The sequence below is a fragment of the Rhinichthys klamathensis genome, unplaced genomic scaffold (assembly GCF_029890125.1).
Source record: "Rhinichthys klamathensis goyatoka isolate OS25496 unplaced genomic scaffold, OSU_Roscu_1.1 h1tg000752l_1, whole genome shotgun sequence".
Classification (NCBI taxonomy): domain Eukaryota; kingdom Metazoa; phylum Chordata; class Actinopteri; order Cypriniformes; family Leuciscidae; genus Rhinichthys; species Rhinichthys klamathensis.
In genome coordinates, this window is record NW_026607159.1 from 60,428 (window position 1) to 77,500 (window position 17,073).

Consider the following 17,073-nt stretch of genomic DNA (forward strand, 5'->3'; position numbering starts at 1 on the left):
TCACTCACTCACATGCTGAGTGCTTTTACACACACACACACACTGAGCGCTTTCACACTCACACACACACACACACACAAACACTCACACACACGCTCTGTTGACAGTGTTTCCAGCTGATGAAAACACACACAGCCGTGCCCACTTTCAACAGAGAGAACAAGTACGAACACACACACACACACACACACACACACGCTCTGTTGACAGTGTTTCCAGCTGATGAAAACACACACACACTCCGCTCTGACCGATGTGCAGGTTTGGTCAGGTGTGTCGTTGCACCATCTTTCCCACAGAGTTTTCGTCAGCCACTTTTCACATTAGCAACGTAATCCAGCGCTGTATACTGGAGAAGCTAACAGAAGCTAACAGACGCTAACATGTCTCGCGCGCATCGACACCAACAATTCTAATGCACAGTTTTTGTATTCGAATGTGCATTTTTTTCTAATTCTACGAATATTCGAAATTCACATTTTAATTTGACAGCCCTAACAAACACCACCCAGAACTACATGAAAAACAGCAAAGCATGATGGGACAGGAGGCCAGGAGTGTGTCTTACCTCGAGGGGGGACTGGGGTGAATGGAATACTCTGGGACAACCGCATCAGGTTATTACGCTCCACCGCTAACACACACACACACACACACAGGGCTGATGTCAGAACACGTCACACACAGCTTCTAACCCAACCCACCACGCCTCAGCCAGTTAAAGCTCACGTTTAGAGGCGCTCATTAGTGTTTGTGTTTAAGTGAGTGAGGCATTGTGGGTCGGGTTTGGATTTATGCTTTCAGGACATGGACAGGAACTGACCTGAGTACTGGTAACTCTCCATGGGCTTGAAGGGAGACCCGATCGCTGCTCCAAACACACAGAGCAAAGAGTGAGCATTACAACACACACACACACACACACACACACACACACGACATCATCACTGTCCTGATCCCATCAGGCGCAGCTCTGCATCTGCAAGGGAAGCCGGCTGCGTTCACATGCACAACTTGTGTTTCAGTCGGACTGAATTCATTCCGGCTGATGAATGCTAGCGTAGTGTTTACATGAGCGCTGAACATGTGATCGGGCGATGTGTGTGTTTATGTCACAAGCTTAAATCGGGATATACTGTTTGACATGCGCTCACGATATACAGAGTTTCTGCTGTCTGCGCATAACTATCCTCCTGCACTGGTTCTTTATTTGTTTGTATGAATGAATATAAGTCATTTCTACATCATTACGCTATTTCTACATCACTACACTATTTCTACATCATTACGCTATTTCTACATCATTACGCTATTTCTACATCATTACGCTATTTCTACATCATTACACTATTTCTACATCATTACGCTATTTCTACATCATTACGCTATTTCTACGTCATTACGCTATTTCTACGTCATTACGCTATTTCTACATCATTACACTATTTCTACATCATTACGCTATTTCTACATCATTACGCTATTTCTACATCATTACGCTATTTCTACATCATTACGCTATTTCTACATCAATACGCTATTTCTAAATCATTACGCTATTTCTACATCATTACGCTATTTCTACGTCATTACGCTATTTCTACGTCATTACGCTATATCTACGTCATTATGCTATTTCTACATCATTATCATTACGCTATTTCTACGTCATTACGCTATTTCTACGTCATTACGCTATTTCTACGTCATTACGCTATTTCTACGTCATTACGCTATTTCTACGTCATTACGCTATTTCTACGTCATTACGGTATTTCTACGTCATTACGCTATTTCTACGTCAATACGCTATTTCTACATCATTACGCTATTTCTACATCATTACGCTATTTCTACATTATTACGCTATTTCTACGTCATTACGCTATTTCTACATCAATACACTATTTCTACATCATTACGCTATTTCTACATCATTACGCTATTTCTACATCATTACGCTATTTCTACATCATTACACTATTTCTACATCATTACACTATTTCTACATCATTACACTATTTCTACATCATTACGCTATTTCTACATCATTACGCTATTTCTACATCATTACGCTATTTCTACATCAGTACGCTATTTCTACATCATTACACTATTTCTACATCATTACACTATTTCTACATCATTACGCTATTTCTACATCATTACGCTATTTCTACATCATTACGCTATTTCTACATCAATACGCTATTTCTAAATCATTACGCTATTTCTACATCATTACGCTATTTCTACGTCATTACGCTATTTCTACGTCATTACGCTATATCTACGTCATTATGCTATTTCTACATCATTATCATTACGCTATTTCTACGTCATTACGCTATTTCTACGTCATTACGCTATTTCTACGTCATTACGCTATTTCTACGTCATTACGCTATTTCTACGTCATTACGGTATTTCTACGTCATTACGCTATTTCTACGTCAATACGCTATTTCTACATCATTACGCTATTTCTACATCATTACGCTATTTCTACATCATTACACTATTTCTACATCAATACGCTATTTCTACATCAATACGCTATTTCTACATCATTACGCTATTTCTACGTCATTACGCTATATCTACATCATTATGCTATTTCTACATCATTACGCTATTTCTACATCAATACGCTATTTCTACATCATTACGCTATTTCTACGTCATTACGCTATTTCTACGTCATTACGCTATTTCTACGTCATTACGCTATATCTACGTCATTATGCTATTTCTACGTCATTATGCTATTTCTACATCATTACGCCATTTCTACGTCATTATGCCATTTCTACGTCATTACGCCATTTCTACGTCATTACGCCATTTCTACGTCATTTCGCCATTTCTACGTCATTACGCTATTTCTACGTCATTACGCTATTTCTACATCATTACGCCATTTCTACGTCATTACGCCATTTCTACGTCATTACGCCATTTCTACATCATTACACTATTTCTACATCATTACGCTATTTCTACATCATTACGCTATTTCTACATCATTACGCTATTTCTACATCAATACGCTATTTCTACATCATTACGCTATTTCTACATCATTACGCTATTTCTACGTCATTACGCTATTTCTACGTCATTACGCTATATCTACGTCATTATGCTATTTCTACATCATTATCATTACGCTATTTCTACGTCATTACGCTATTTCTACGTCATTACGCTATTTCTACGTCATTACGCTATTTCTACGTCATTACGGTATTTCTACGTCATTACGCTATTTCTACGTCAATACGCTATTTCTACGTCATTACGCTATTTCTACATCAATACGCTATTTCTACATCATTACGCTATTTCTACATCATTACGCTATTTCTACATCATTACGCTATTTCTACGTCATTACGCTATTTCTACGTCATTACGCTATATCTACGTCATTATGCTATTTCTACATCATTATCATTACGCTATTTCTACGTCATTACGCTATTTCTACGTCATTACGCTATTTCTACGTCATTACGCTATTTCTACGTCATTACGCTATTTCTACGTCATTACACTATTTCTACATCATTACGCTATTTCTACATCATTACGCTATTTCTACATCATTACGCTATTTCTACATCAATACGCTATTTCTACATCATTACGCTATTTCTACATCATTACGCTATTTCTACGTCATTACGCTATTTCTACGTCATTACGCTATATCTACGTCATTATGCTATTTCTACATCATTATCATTACGCTATTTCTACGTCATTACGCTATTTCTACGTCATTACGCTATTTCTACGTCATTACGCTATTTCTACGTCATTACGCTATTTCTACGTCATTACGGTATTTCTACGTCATTACGCTATTTCTACGTCAATACGCTATTTCTACATCATTACGCTATTTCTACATCATTACACTATTTCTACATCAATACGCTATTTCTACATCAATACGCTATTTCTACATCATTACGCTATTTCTACGTCATTACGCTATTTCTACATCAATACGCTATTTCTACATCATTACGCTATTTCTACATCATTACGCTATTTCTACGTCATTACGCTATTTCTACGTCATTACGCTATATCTACGTCATTATGCTATTTCTACGTCATTATGCTATTTCTACATCATTACGCCATTTCTACGTCATTATGCCATTTCTACGTCATTACGCCATTTCTACGTCATTACGCCATTTCTACGTCATTTCGCCATTTCTACGTCATTACGCTATTTCTACGTCATTACGCTATTTCTACATCATTACGCCATTTCTACGTCATTACGCCATTTCTACGTCATTACGCCATTTCTACGTCATTACGCCATTTCTACGTCATTACGCCATTTCTACATCATTACGCCATTTCTACATCATTACGCCATTTCTACGTCATTACGCCATTTCTACGTCATTACGCCATTTCTACATCATTACGCTATTTCTACATCATTACGCCATTTCTACGTCATTACGCCATTTCTACGTCATTACGCCATTTCTACGTCATTACGCCATTTCTACGTCATTTCGCCATTTCTACGTCATTACGCTATTTCTACATCATTACGCTATTTCTACATCATTACGCCATTTCTACGTCATTACACTATTTCTACGTCATTACGTCATTTCTACGTCATTACGCCATTTCTACATCATTACGCCATTTCTACGTCATTACGCCATTTCTACGTCATTACGCTATTTCTACATCATTATGCTATTTCTACATCATTATGCTATTTCTACATCATTACACTATTTCTACGTCATTACGCCATTTCTACGTCATTACGCCATTTCTACATCATTACGCCATTTCTACATCATTACGCCATTTCTACATCATTACGCTATTTCTACGTCATTACGCTATTTCTACATCATTACGCTATTTCTACATCATTACGCTATTTCTACATCATTATCATTACGCTATTTCTACGTCATTACGCTATTTCTACGTCATTACGCTATTTCTACGTCATTACGCTATTTCTACGTCATTACTCTATTTCTACGTCATTACGCCATTTCTACGTCATTACGCTATTTCTACATCATTATGCTATTTCTACATCATTACGCTATTTCTACGTCATTACGCTATTTCTACGTCATTACGCTATTACTACATCATTACGCTATTTCTACGTCATTATGCTATTTCTACATCATTACACTATTTCTACATCATTACGCTATTTCTACATCATTACGCTATTTCTACATCATTACACTATTTCTACGTCATTACGCCATTTCTACGTCATTACGCTATTTCTACATCATTATGCTATTTCTACATCATTACGCTATTTCTACGTCATTACGCTATTTCTACGTCATTACGCTATTACTACATCATTACGCTATTTCTACGTCATTATGCTATTTCTACATCATTACACTATTTCTACATCATTACGCTATTTCTACATCATTACGCTATTTCTACATCATTACACTATTTCTACGTCATTACGCCATTTCTACGTCATTACGCTATTTCTACATCATTATGCTATTTCTACATCATTACGCTATTTCTACATCATTACGCTATTTCTACATCATTACGCTATTTCTACATCATTACGCTATTTCTACGTCATTATGCTATTTCTACATCATTACGCTATTTCTACATCATTACGCTATTTCTACGTCAATACGCTATTTCTACGTCATTATGCCATTTGTACGTCATTACGCTATTTCTACGTCATTACGCCATTTGTACGTCATTACGCTATTTCTACGTCATTACGCTATTTCTACGTCATTACGCTATTACTACATCATTACGCTATTTCTACGTCATTAGGGTTCTGCAGTCCCGATCAAGTGTTTACATGTTCTCTCGATCGCATTAGAAAAGGAATAAACACCCCTTTCGTTCGGATCGATGAAGGCGTTTACATGAAGGCTTTTCAGTCAGGCCGATTACTAACGGATTATCTGGTTGCATGTAAATGTAGCCAGTGTGTGTGTGTGTGCAGCGCTGAGACGGACCAGCAGGGGTCAGACTTACAGTCTTTGCGTGCGCCCAGGTGTGTGTGACGGGCGGCGTACAGACCCGCTGCAGCTGAAACACACACACACACACACACACACACAGCGGTTAGACATGTTCAGTCAGGATGTTTCTGCATCAGCTGATCATTAGATGTGATGAAACACTCACGGTTAGAGATGTCGTCTCCTGGACTCCTGAACACGATGGGAAAAAAGCAAGAAAAACATTATGACAAGAGTAAACTGAGTTCTAGTAAGTGACCGCAACAATCATTTATAAAAACACAATCACTGCATGAGTTAATTAGTTTCACACACGATGATGTCACAATGACAGTTACTCACAGTTTGCTGGATTGAGCCGATTTACCCTGAGAATAAAACACAAACGGCGTGTGTGAGTGTGTGTGTGTGTACATGTACACTATAAATGATTTATCAAAGCTGTAAATAAAGATGATTAAAGTATGTTCGACAAGAAAATTCTATTTCAGTCTTTCTACCTCAAAATTTCTGTTATTTATTTTTTTATACGTCATGTCAGAAACCAGGCGAGACCAAAGTGAATAATACAAAACAATAACAAATAGTTGTATATGATATTTAAAGGGCCCCTATTCTGCTATTTTAAAGGCTGCTAATGTTGTTTGGGCGTCTCCTACAACAGGTTCACATTCATCCAAGGTCAAACACACACTAATGTCCTCATAATCTCCACTGCAGCTTCAGCTCTTTCCTCTCAGTGTCTGAAACGCTTCCATCAAGGACTCAGTCTCTCTAAGCTCCGCCTCTCTGAGAGCTGCTCTGCTGTGATTGGTCAGAAAGCAAACGCTCATTATCATATCTGAATCTCAGCTCTTGATCACAGTGATGCGAACAGTAACGATGGCGTGGGTTTACCGTCTCAATCTCAGAAAACAGCGTCTCCTCGACACGAACAACACGAGCCGAACTCTCCCAGTCTCAGATACACTACAGTGTTTGAGGGCGGAGCTAAGAGACGCTGCTCAGCCAATCAACACCACAGGCTGACATTATGCTAATTAGTCACAAACCTGCGTGACTACATGAAAGGTCCGAAATAGCATAATAGAAAGAGAAATTAACAGAAGACATTAAGATTTCTGGATGTTAATGGTGTCTATATCAATTGTTTTGTTTCCCTTAAAGATCGTGATTGAGTGTTTGACTGACCGACAGCAGATCGTCGTAGTGCGAGACGTCCTCCAGCGACACACGCGTCCTCTCCTGCTCACTGAGCGCTGAAACACACACACACACACACACATAAAGAGACCGGACACACACTTAAAGGACGAGTTCACTTCGGAATTAAAATGTCCTGATGATTTACTCTCCACCACATCATCCAATATGTTCATGTCTTTCTTTCTTCAGTGGAAAAGAAGTTGGTGACCTTTCACCCTGATCACGTAATGTGTGTCGCATCACAGCTCGAGCAAGACCAGCATTAGTGGTTAAAAGTATATAAATGTGTATTTTGTTATAAATGTCGGCTGGTTTGTCTAGATCAGACTCTTATTCCTCGGCTGGATCGTGTCGAGACTTTGAAGCTGCACTGAAACTCACATCTGGACCTTCGACCCGTTGGACCCCATTGAAGACACTATATGGAGAAACCCTGGAGTGTGTTCCTCAAAAACCTTCATTTCTGTCCCACTGAAGAAAGAAAGAACATGAACATCTTGGGTGACGTGCGGGAGAGTAAACTATCAGGGAATGTTAACTCTGATGTGAACTCCTGCTTTAGGGTGAGTGTGTGAAGGAGTTCAGCGTGAGATCTGTGCTCATGATGTCATCAGCGAGCCGCTGGAAGGGGTTAATGTTTACAGCGTTCACTGGTGTGTGTGTGTGTGTGTGTGTGCAACTCACTGGACTCTGGATGCAAGAAGGAAGGGTTTCTGTCGAACTCTGTGAATCCGGCGTACGAGTTCACCGTCCTCATGTGACCCTGCGACCCCGCCTGCGGAGAAACACAACATCCATCGGGATTGGGACACTCCTGGGGAACCGTGGCATCGTTAGCATTCACAACTACACTGACCACATCTCGGGCCTTTCTGGACGGACTCGACTGACGCCCGCTCACCGCACTCTCTTTAGGGAACGACCTCTGACCCTCAGGCTCAGGCTCGTCCTTGTGACCTTCAGAGAAAAATGGCAGAATGAGTCCAAAGGCATTTAAACAGTTGATCAGTGGATTACAGTCACATGTTAAAGGGTTCCCTGTGGTGACACTGATTAATACCACATCTCTAACCAAACCCCCAAACCAGCACCAGCCCGGGTTAGTGGAGTCTACCGCAGTCTCACACACACACACACACACACACACACACACACACACACGACAGCACTCCATTACCCCCGAGGGACGTTTAGTAAAAAGCGACCGGTTGAGATGAAACCACCTGAGGTCAGAGGTCACCCGTCCCACCCTCTCTAAAGGCCCCGATATACTTCAGGCGAGCAGTCTATTGTATAGTGTTGTATTAAACGTGACCAGATGATCAGATGCTGTTTTCTCACCGCTGTCATTTTTGTTGTGTGTTTATTTTGTTGTTGAGAAGAAAGCACAGCACATATTTACATATTCATCTAAATGTGGAAGGCGTTGGGATGTCCGCTAACAGTATATCGTATTTCAAACTTCTTTTTAACCCCAAGCAAAGAAGTTCGGCGTGAGTATATCGGGGCCCTAACACACACAGGGGGTCAAGGGTCAAGGTTAGGGCGGGGTTATGCGTCATTTATCCCCGATTCCCAGCGGTGGACCGAAGCCAAACCTCCGGTTCTCTGCCTGAGTCTGTGTAGCGCACGTCTGCAGCGGCCGTCCTTCGTGAAGCGCCGGGGCCGGAGCTCAGGGGCCCGAGGGAGACCCGGGAGCGGCGTGTTTCTGTCGGGCCGGTCAGCGGTGAGGTCTTGCTCTCTAACCTCATCATCCTCATCATCAGTGAAGGCATGATTCACGTATCCCTCACACTCGGGCTCACATATGACCAGCACTGGCAGGCCCTCATTAACTCTCTCCTCATACTCACCCACGAAGGCCCCGAACTCCACGGCGCTGTGCGACGGCTCCGTCTGCGAGTGCCTGGAGTCTGTGAGCTGTGACGGCGTGCTGACGAAGAACGTAGCCGATGCCGCTGGAGCGCTAACGAGGCTGCCATGACCCGTGTCTGAGCGAATGGAGCGTCTGAGCGAGTGAAAGCGCGTGAGCGACTGTGGGACGGCGCAGCTGGAGGATCCCAACTCGACCGGGAGCGGAGCGCGCCTATCCGGGCTCGAAGGAAGCTCCGCCCCCTGAAGCCCTTCGGCTCCGCCCCCGAACAGCGACTCTGCTATGCTAGCGGCGGGCGGCAGGAACCCCACACTGCAGCGCACCAGCGCGCTCGACTTCGAGTGTCCCGTCAGGTCGGGCACCAGGTTCTTGGAGACGCTGAGCTCACGCGTGATCTGGTTGTGCACTTTGCTAGCCTCAGACGCGCGCTGGGCTGTTAGCGCCTTTAGCGTGTCCACCGTGAGCGCCGAGAGGTCCTGCAGGTGTCCGATCTGAGAATCCAGCGTGTGCAAAGAGCGCTTGATGAAGTTCACCTTGTTTCCAACCTCCTTCAGCTGCACACACATCGTTTCCACCCTGAAACACACACACACAGGCATATTCATGTTCATGTAGACGCTTCTCTAAATCTACTTGCACCATATTCAAGTTCTACAGTTTAAAAGCCAGTTAATATTCAGTAATATTATTGATTTAATTGCACTGACACTATCAGATGAGAACAAAACGTGAACTAAACTAATCTGAAGAATAATGACATTGTCTCTCCTGTACAAATCTTGCAGACCTGTCGGACGTGAGTCTGATTCTCTCTTCACTCCCGGAGTGAAACTGATCGTCTTTCTCGTGGAAGTACGTCTCTACGCACTGCTCCTCGAAATCGTGCAGCTTCTTCTGGTCCTCCTCGGTCAGGAAGAGCTCTGAAACAGGGCATCGCGTTTAAAGCTCGTTTTAAACAGCACAAATAAAATCAATACCATATGGCCATATCCATTAAATCATCGCCTTTTGAAATTTAATATTGACATCAAGCTATATCGCGATTCCTGGTTTTTGAACCCCAAATTTCAGACATCCTGAAATGATAATTACGACTATTGTTATACCATTTAAAGGGATACTCTACTGGTTTTTCATATTAAACTATGTTATTCCCTTAACTAAGACGAGTTGATGCATACCTCTCTCGTCTCAGTGCGTGCACTACATCGCTGTCTTGCGGTGAAACTTTGTTAGATCTTATCTCAGCCCTGTTCATTCAATACGTGCCCAGAAGAGAAGCGAGCAAACACCTCCACGTTTTCCCCATTTAAACAGTTACACGAGTAGTGTAACTCGACCTAGGACGGTGACACAAAATAAAACGTTGCGCTTTTCTAAGCGTGTAAAATGGATGACTACAGTTAGGTCCATATATATTTGGACACAGGCACAATTTTTCCTTTTTTCATGTATTTACCAACACATATTCAAGCTATAGTTATTTAATGGATATGGGCTGAAAGTGCACACTCTCAGGTTTAAATTGAGGGTATTTACATCCAAATTGGAGGAAGGGTTTAGGAATTACAGCTCTTGAGAGAGCCACCCCCCCCCCCCATAATAGCTAAACGAGAAAGGCACATCAAAGGAAACTCCATAACTGTGTGAATTAAGAAAACGTACTGTTACACGATTGAACTATTGAAATGTCTTACTTGTCCAGCAGAAAAAAGCGTCTCTTCTTCCGTTTTGAACCCCTTCAAAACACGGAGTTCACGCACCAAACGCCCTGCCTATGTTCCTTGTGTTCACATGAGACGGTTGCTGTCTTTCTCTAGCCACTTTAAATCCGAAGTAGGAAGTCTTTTGGGTTTTATAACTGGTGAATCTCCAGTTGACACTGATTATTGTCGTTTGACCCTTTCTGGATCCGCCATAAGTTCAATTATGTAAAGTGCTGCGAGAAAAGGCATCTCTACTCTCCCCAACGTCAACATCCTCACGCGCAGTATAGCCGGCTAGCCGAAACTCCTCCTTTATGTGTACGGGTGTGACGTAATGACGCAAAGACATGCTCGAATCTCCCGCGGAAACCCACCAGTACCACTGGAAATAAAATCATTATTACAAGCTAACCGTTTTGAATCGAGCTACGGCAAGCAGATAGTTTTGAACACTGGCTGAATGTGTTTTTTTTTAAATAATTATTTTGGATTATTTTTAACTTGAAAAAAGTTACGGACAGCAGCTTTAAGGAAAAGAAGTGGAATATTCTGCAATGGCCGAGTCAATCACCTGATCTCAACCCGATTGAGCATGCATTTCACTTGCTGAAGGTAAAACTAAAGGCAGAAAGACCTACAAACAAACAACAGCTGAAGACAGCTGCAGTTAAGGCCTGGCAAAGCATCACAAAGCAGGAAACCCAGTCTTTGGTGATGTCTATGAGTTCCAGACTTCAAGCAGTCATTGCCTGCAAAGGATTCTCAACAAAATATTAAAAATGAACATTTTATTTTATATATTAATTTGTCCAATTACATTTGAGCCCCTGAAAATGGGGGTACTGTGTATAAAAATGGTTGCAGTTCCTAAAATGTTTACTTGATATTTTTGTTCAACCCCTTGAATTAAAGCTGAAAGTCTGCACTTCAAATTCATCTTGATTGTTTCATTTTAATTTTATTCTGGTGGCATACAGAACCAAAAGTATGAAAATTGTGCTTGTGTCCAAATAAATATGGACCTAACTGTATATTGTATGGTGGAATACCACAGCAAGTGCTTGGGAGCACTTCGACTCGGCGCAGCAATATCATCACTCGTGAAAAGTCCTCTCCCGTTGAAATGAGAGGGAGGAGGAGAGGACTTTTCATATGTATCCCTTTAAGATATTTGAGGCTGATACAGATGAATTTAAGAGTTTTAGAGGACACATTAGACAGTGTAACTCGTGCAACTGTCAGTGTAACTTAGTTTTAGACACGTTACTTGGTCCGTAGGTGCTGCTGTCCTTCTTCCTCTTCCTGCAGATGGACGACAGGACTGACGCCATGTGGCTGAGCAGAATCAGCGGCGGCGGCAGAATGGGCTTGTCGTGATACGCCATGATGAAGTGGTAGCGCTGGTACTTCCACACCAGGTTAGATATGGACTTCACCTGCAGGTACACGTTACTGCAGAGACACGGCTCGGTCAGTTAGCATGACGATCGGAGAACACACACACACACACACACGCGGGCGGGCGTAGCGGCGGGTCACTCACTTGAAGAAGGCGATGAGCAGGTTCACCATCAGTATGTACTGGACGAACAGATAGACGGCCTGCAGCAGCGGCGTCAGCCACACTCCCGTGTTACACAGCTTCTTAGCGTTTTCCTCGCTCGAGTTCGCACACACTGCAAACACACACATGTAACTGAGGCTGATGACATCACTAGCATTACTATGTGCTACATACACATTAGTGAATATTAAGATCAACATCAACTAAGATTAATACATTCTGTAGAAGTATTTTTCTTGTTAGTTCATGAGAGTTAACTAATGTAAACAAATGAAACCTTTTTGTAAAGTGTTTTCCGTTAATTGAATGATGGTTTAGCAGATCTTACGGTTCGGGTTAGTAAGGGCTGGTTAGTTTCCCCCCACGTTACAGTCAGGAGAATTTGGAAAGGGTTTAAAAGTGTTTGATTGTGTTAACGCTAGTTTTGCTTTGTTCTGTGTGCGAGTCTCCAGGGCTTTACCGTCAATCTCGTACGCATAAACTTCACCGTACATCATCCAGTAGGGCTGGAAAACCACATCTTTGGCCAGAGTCCATGAAGGCTCCTCATCTGGATACAAAATGGCTTTACGAGGAACCCCGAAACTCAGCAGCACAACAGCCATAATGACCACGATGTAGAACATGTTGGCCACCTGCGGACAGAGCGAGCAAACACGCCGATCGACGACTTGTACTCAACACCGCACGAGTTTTTAAAAGTAATGTTAAGATACTGTTGTAATGCGTTACTTGTTTCATTAAAAAAAGTAATCTGACTACATAACGGCCGTTACTTGTACCACAACACTCTTCACAAGCGCTCACCATCTTCCCGATCATCATGACGTACGGCCCCGCCTGCTGATTGACAGCCAGAATATCCAGCAGCCGCACGTACCAGAAGATGATGTTCAAGCAGTAAACGATCCGGCCCGCGATAAACATGCTAGCATCGCCGAAGCGCAGACCGAAGCCCACGAAGAACATTAGGATGGCCAGGAAGTCAGAAATGTTGAAGTAGTCGCTGAACCACACTTTAATCTTCTGACTGATTTTCCCTCCTTCAGACATGAACATCTAGAGAGGAAACACACAATCATCAGATCGGCTAACGCTCAGCTGGAACTCGTCGGATGTAACCAATGCTGCTCAAAAAATTAAACATTTCTGATCCGCCCCACTCAAACATCTGAACACACACACACACCTCTCGTATCTTCTCCACCGCCAGCGTGAAGATGTACAGAATGACGATCCATTCCTGAGGAGACGGAAGCTCCTTCATCTTCACCAACACCACGAAGGAATACAGCATCAGGAACCCGATATAAAAGAGCTGCAACACACACAACCATTTCAGACATGCATATATTATCACAACCGAGCATCTCAGAGAGACGGCGCATGAACACACACTATATCCAGGAGACTATGATGAAGTCTGTCAAATCCATTTGATTATGTCACCAAATTCTGTGTTCATTTTGCTGTGTTTTATTAATCAACAAAATAACAGTGATAATCAAATCAATTCAATAACTATTTTCATTTATAACCAAATTAAACCTTTATTATAGTGCATTGCATTTCTGTCATACTTCTTTCAAGTTAAACCAATCATTTATTTGGTGGTTTCTAGTGAAGAAGTGAGTTTCTGTGTGTTAGATTTAATGTACAGAGGTACTTTTGATTTATGAATCCAAAAATGGCCAAATTCTGTGACATTTTGCATTAGACAGTAAATTCTAATTTTCTGACTGGATTCCTGTCAGTTGTGTGTTTGATCCGATTGCGCAGTTGCTCAAGAATTGTTTACAGCGGCCGAGCGATCAAAGAGTCATGATGATTCATCACACACACACACACACACACACACACAACAATCATTTGCTTTTCAGAAAATCTTTAATTCACATTCACCTCAACACACTTCAGCTTATGAGAAACAACAGATGAATGATCAACCAGCGCTGCACACACACACACACACACACACACACGGTTGAAATGTCACTAGTAAAACATCCACTAGTTCTGAGATGTTTATCAGTGTAACACAGAGAGTTTATGCAGGGACGAGTGTCTCTGATACTATCGCATGGGAACAACAATCCAGAACACTTATTAAAGAGTTGGAAATGAGACACACACACACACACACACACACAGAGAGAGCGTGAGAAAAGAGTCATACGTACCGTGTTGAACCAGAACTTGACGATGGGCGCGTGGTAAAACGCGTAGAACTTGCGAGTGATGGGTAACCGGCGCGAGCGGACGTGGACCTCCGACTCACTTTTCATTTCTGCGTTCTCATTCATGCGCACTTCCTTAAACACATCCTGACACACACACACACACACACACAGCTGTCAAAACACTGCAACACATGCAGATGCTCTTCCTCAGGGTTCCTGCCTCGTTTTCCAGCACAGATATATAAACATTCCTAAATCAAGATGCATTTACTGGAGAAGCAGAATGACTGAAGATATTAAGTCTTGTTTACTGAAAAATGTATGAAAATTAAGTTTGTGCTGAAAACAAGAATTAATATCTGTCAGTGGAGTCAGAAAAATCTTGTTTTCCCTTTAAATTAAGTTTATTTTATTTTTCGGACTCCACTGACAGATATTAGTTCTTGTTTTCAGTAAACAGTCATTCTGCTTCTCTAGTAAATGTGTCTTGATTCAGGAATGTTTAGATGTTCGCGCTGGAGGACGAGACCGAAACACAGATCATTTGTTCCAGTGTGATTGTGCAAGAACGCCTGAACACACACACACTCCTGTAAAGATTGACCGTTTTCTGAGGGTCGTGTGCGGAGCGACGGCCGAGGCACGTTCTCAGACTCGAGTGTGTGTTAAAGATCTCCACGGTCTGTGTTTACCATCGGTATGTCGTCGGGGTTCTGCAGGTTGTGCTCGCTGTCCTCCATGCTCTGGTGGGCGTCCTGGGACTGGGGAATGTGGGACATCTCGGCTTTGGTCTTGTACTCCAGCAAGAGGATGGCAGGAGGGACGAGGATGCTCAGGATCACCTGGACACACACAAACCAATGAGCTCTTACACTCTGGATAAAGCCGTCTGCTAAATAGGGACGCGCATTATTATCAGTATTATTGTTTTCTAACTTGTTATTTGAATTGTTATTGTGTGTAATTATTCTTGGTGTTTATCTGCACTTCTACAGAATAAACATATATCTGCAACTTTCCCATTTCGGCAAGGGCTGGTGTTTAGATTTTTACTATTCTTTTATGTAATTGGTATATTACAGGGACGCCTCTTTGGCGACGGGTCTGTTTTACTTTAGATCACTCTAGTCTGTGTTTCTGAGGCTGTCATGAATGCATCATCACCTGTAGCCAGAAACAGTAGTGAACAGTACTATATTTATATCAATGAATACCAGAAAATGATGTGTGTTATCGTACTTCTGCGGGGCATATTTGGCGTGTGTGTGTGTACACACAGTGTGACGCCCTCTGGTGTTCAGAGGGATATGTGCTGTTGTGTGTGTGTGTGTGTGAGACGCCCTCTGGTGTTCAGAGGGATTTGTGGTGTGTGTGTGTGGCTTCATTACGATTAATTGCGCAACACTACCAGAAAACATGAGTCCTCATCGCCCGTCCCTCCTGCTAAACGCATTGCTGAACGTAATCTTGTACCTTGTACCAGGAGTTCTTGCGCATGTTGAGGCGGCCCATCCACATGTCGGACAGCAGCATCTGTGTGCAGGTGTGCGCCACGAAGGGCCGGAGCCGCGACGACACCGCCAGCTTCAGACACGTGGAGTTGCTCCAGTTCTTCAGCTCGTACGTCAGCAGCTTCATGGCCATCGTCTCGTCCTGGCGGAACGACTGCTCCAGCAGGTCCACCGCCAGCGTGCCGAACTCACTGACACACACACACACCGTCATCACGACAGCACTTCATACCGTACAGCTTCACAGTAATAAACAATCAATGCACATCATCAAATTTGAGATCATTCAGATTCAGCGGCTGAAAGACAACAGTGTCTTTATTAAAGTCCAGTCAGCTTTATTTCTACAGCGCTTTTAACAATACGGATCATTTCACAGCAGCTTTACAGAGATAACTGGACAATAATGCAACAGAGTGTGTTTCCAGAAGAGAATAGCGTCACAGTCCAGCTTAAGTCAGTTCAGTGATGGATCATTTCTGTTGTGAAAAAGTTATTAATTTAGTTCATTTATATATATAGTCACTCTGGAGTAAACGGTGATGTCATCGTCCAGCTCAGTTCAGTTCTCATATAATGCTGTCAGTGCAGGAGATCAATAATATTGATGAATATTACATTAAATGTCCCCAACTAAGCAAGACAAAAGCGATTCTGTTCAAGTTTTTGACGCCACAGTTCAGATTCACTTTGAGCTTCATTTCCAGCATTTGATTCCCGGACTGATCGTGACTAGGGTCGGGTATCGTTTGAATATTATCGATTCCGATTGTTATTGATTTCCTCATTTCAATTCTTACGCTCGAACGCTTTAAACTCGTACTGAAATGCTCACAGACGAATCGAAATGTTAATTTTAGAAGTATCCGATTCCTGACCCTGATCGTGACTCACGTGGAATAGGCTCAAAGATGGGCAAATAAAAATATTTTTTGTTTAACAATTATTTATTTCAAGTTATATTGTGCTTTGTTGGTACACTATAATGTCTG

General features: G+C 42.2%; 1 protein-coding gene across 3 annotated transcripts in view; it reads right to left on the minus strand.

Moving 5' to 3' along the window:
* trpm7 (transient receptor potential cation channel, subfamily M, member 7) overlaps positions 1-17,073 on the minus strand; it is a 75,989-nt gene that overhangs the window by 20,951 nt on the left and 37,965 nt on the right. For 2 of the 3 annotated variants that reach the window (XR_008805777.1, XM_056242783.1), the window contains exons 17-34: positions 16,044-16,272; positions 15,263-15,412; positions 14,571-14,714; positions 13,580-13,708; positions 13,198-13,449; positions 12,851-13,025; positions 12,370-12,502; positions 12,094-12,278; positions 9,908-10,040; positions 9,101-9,696; positions 8,104-8,204; positions 7,932-8,022; positions 7,233-7,300; positions 6,384-6,409; positions 6,208-6,233; positions 6,055-6,108; positions 824-868; positions 569-634 (exon numbers count right to left, since the gene is read on the minus strand). Coding sequence is in view for 2 of the 3 variants with exons in the window: in XM_056242783.1 (XP_056098758.1) it covers positions 569-634; positions 824-868; positions 6,055-6,108; positions 6,208-6,233; positions 6,384-6,409; positions 7,233-7,300; positions 7,932-8,022; positions 8,104-8,204; positions 9,101-9,696; positions 9,908-10,040; positions 12,094-12,278; positions 12,370-12,502; positions 12,851-13,025; positions 13,198-13,449; positions 13,580-13,708; positions 14,571-14,714; positions 15,263-15,412; positions 16,044-16,272 (2,603 nt within the window). In the remaining variant the exon portion in view is untranslated. The remainder of the gene's footprint in view (positions 1-568; positions 635-823; positions 869-6,054; positions 6,109-6,207; positions 6,234-6,383; positions 6,410-7,232; positions 7,301-7,931; positions 8,023-8,103; positions 8,205-9,100; positions 9,697-9,907; positions 10,041-12,093; positions 12,279-12,369; positions 12,503-12,850; positions 13,026-13,197; positions 13,450-13,579; positions 13,709-14,570; positions 14,715-15,262; positions 15,413-16,043; positions 16,273-17,073) is intronic. The other variant, XM_056242784.1, reaches the window with a different exon arrangement.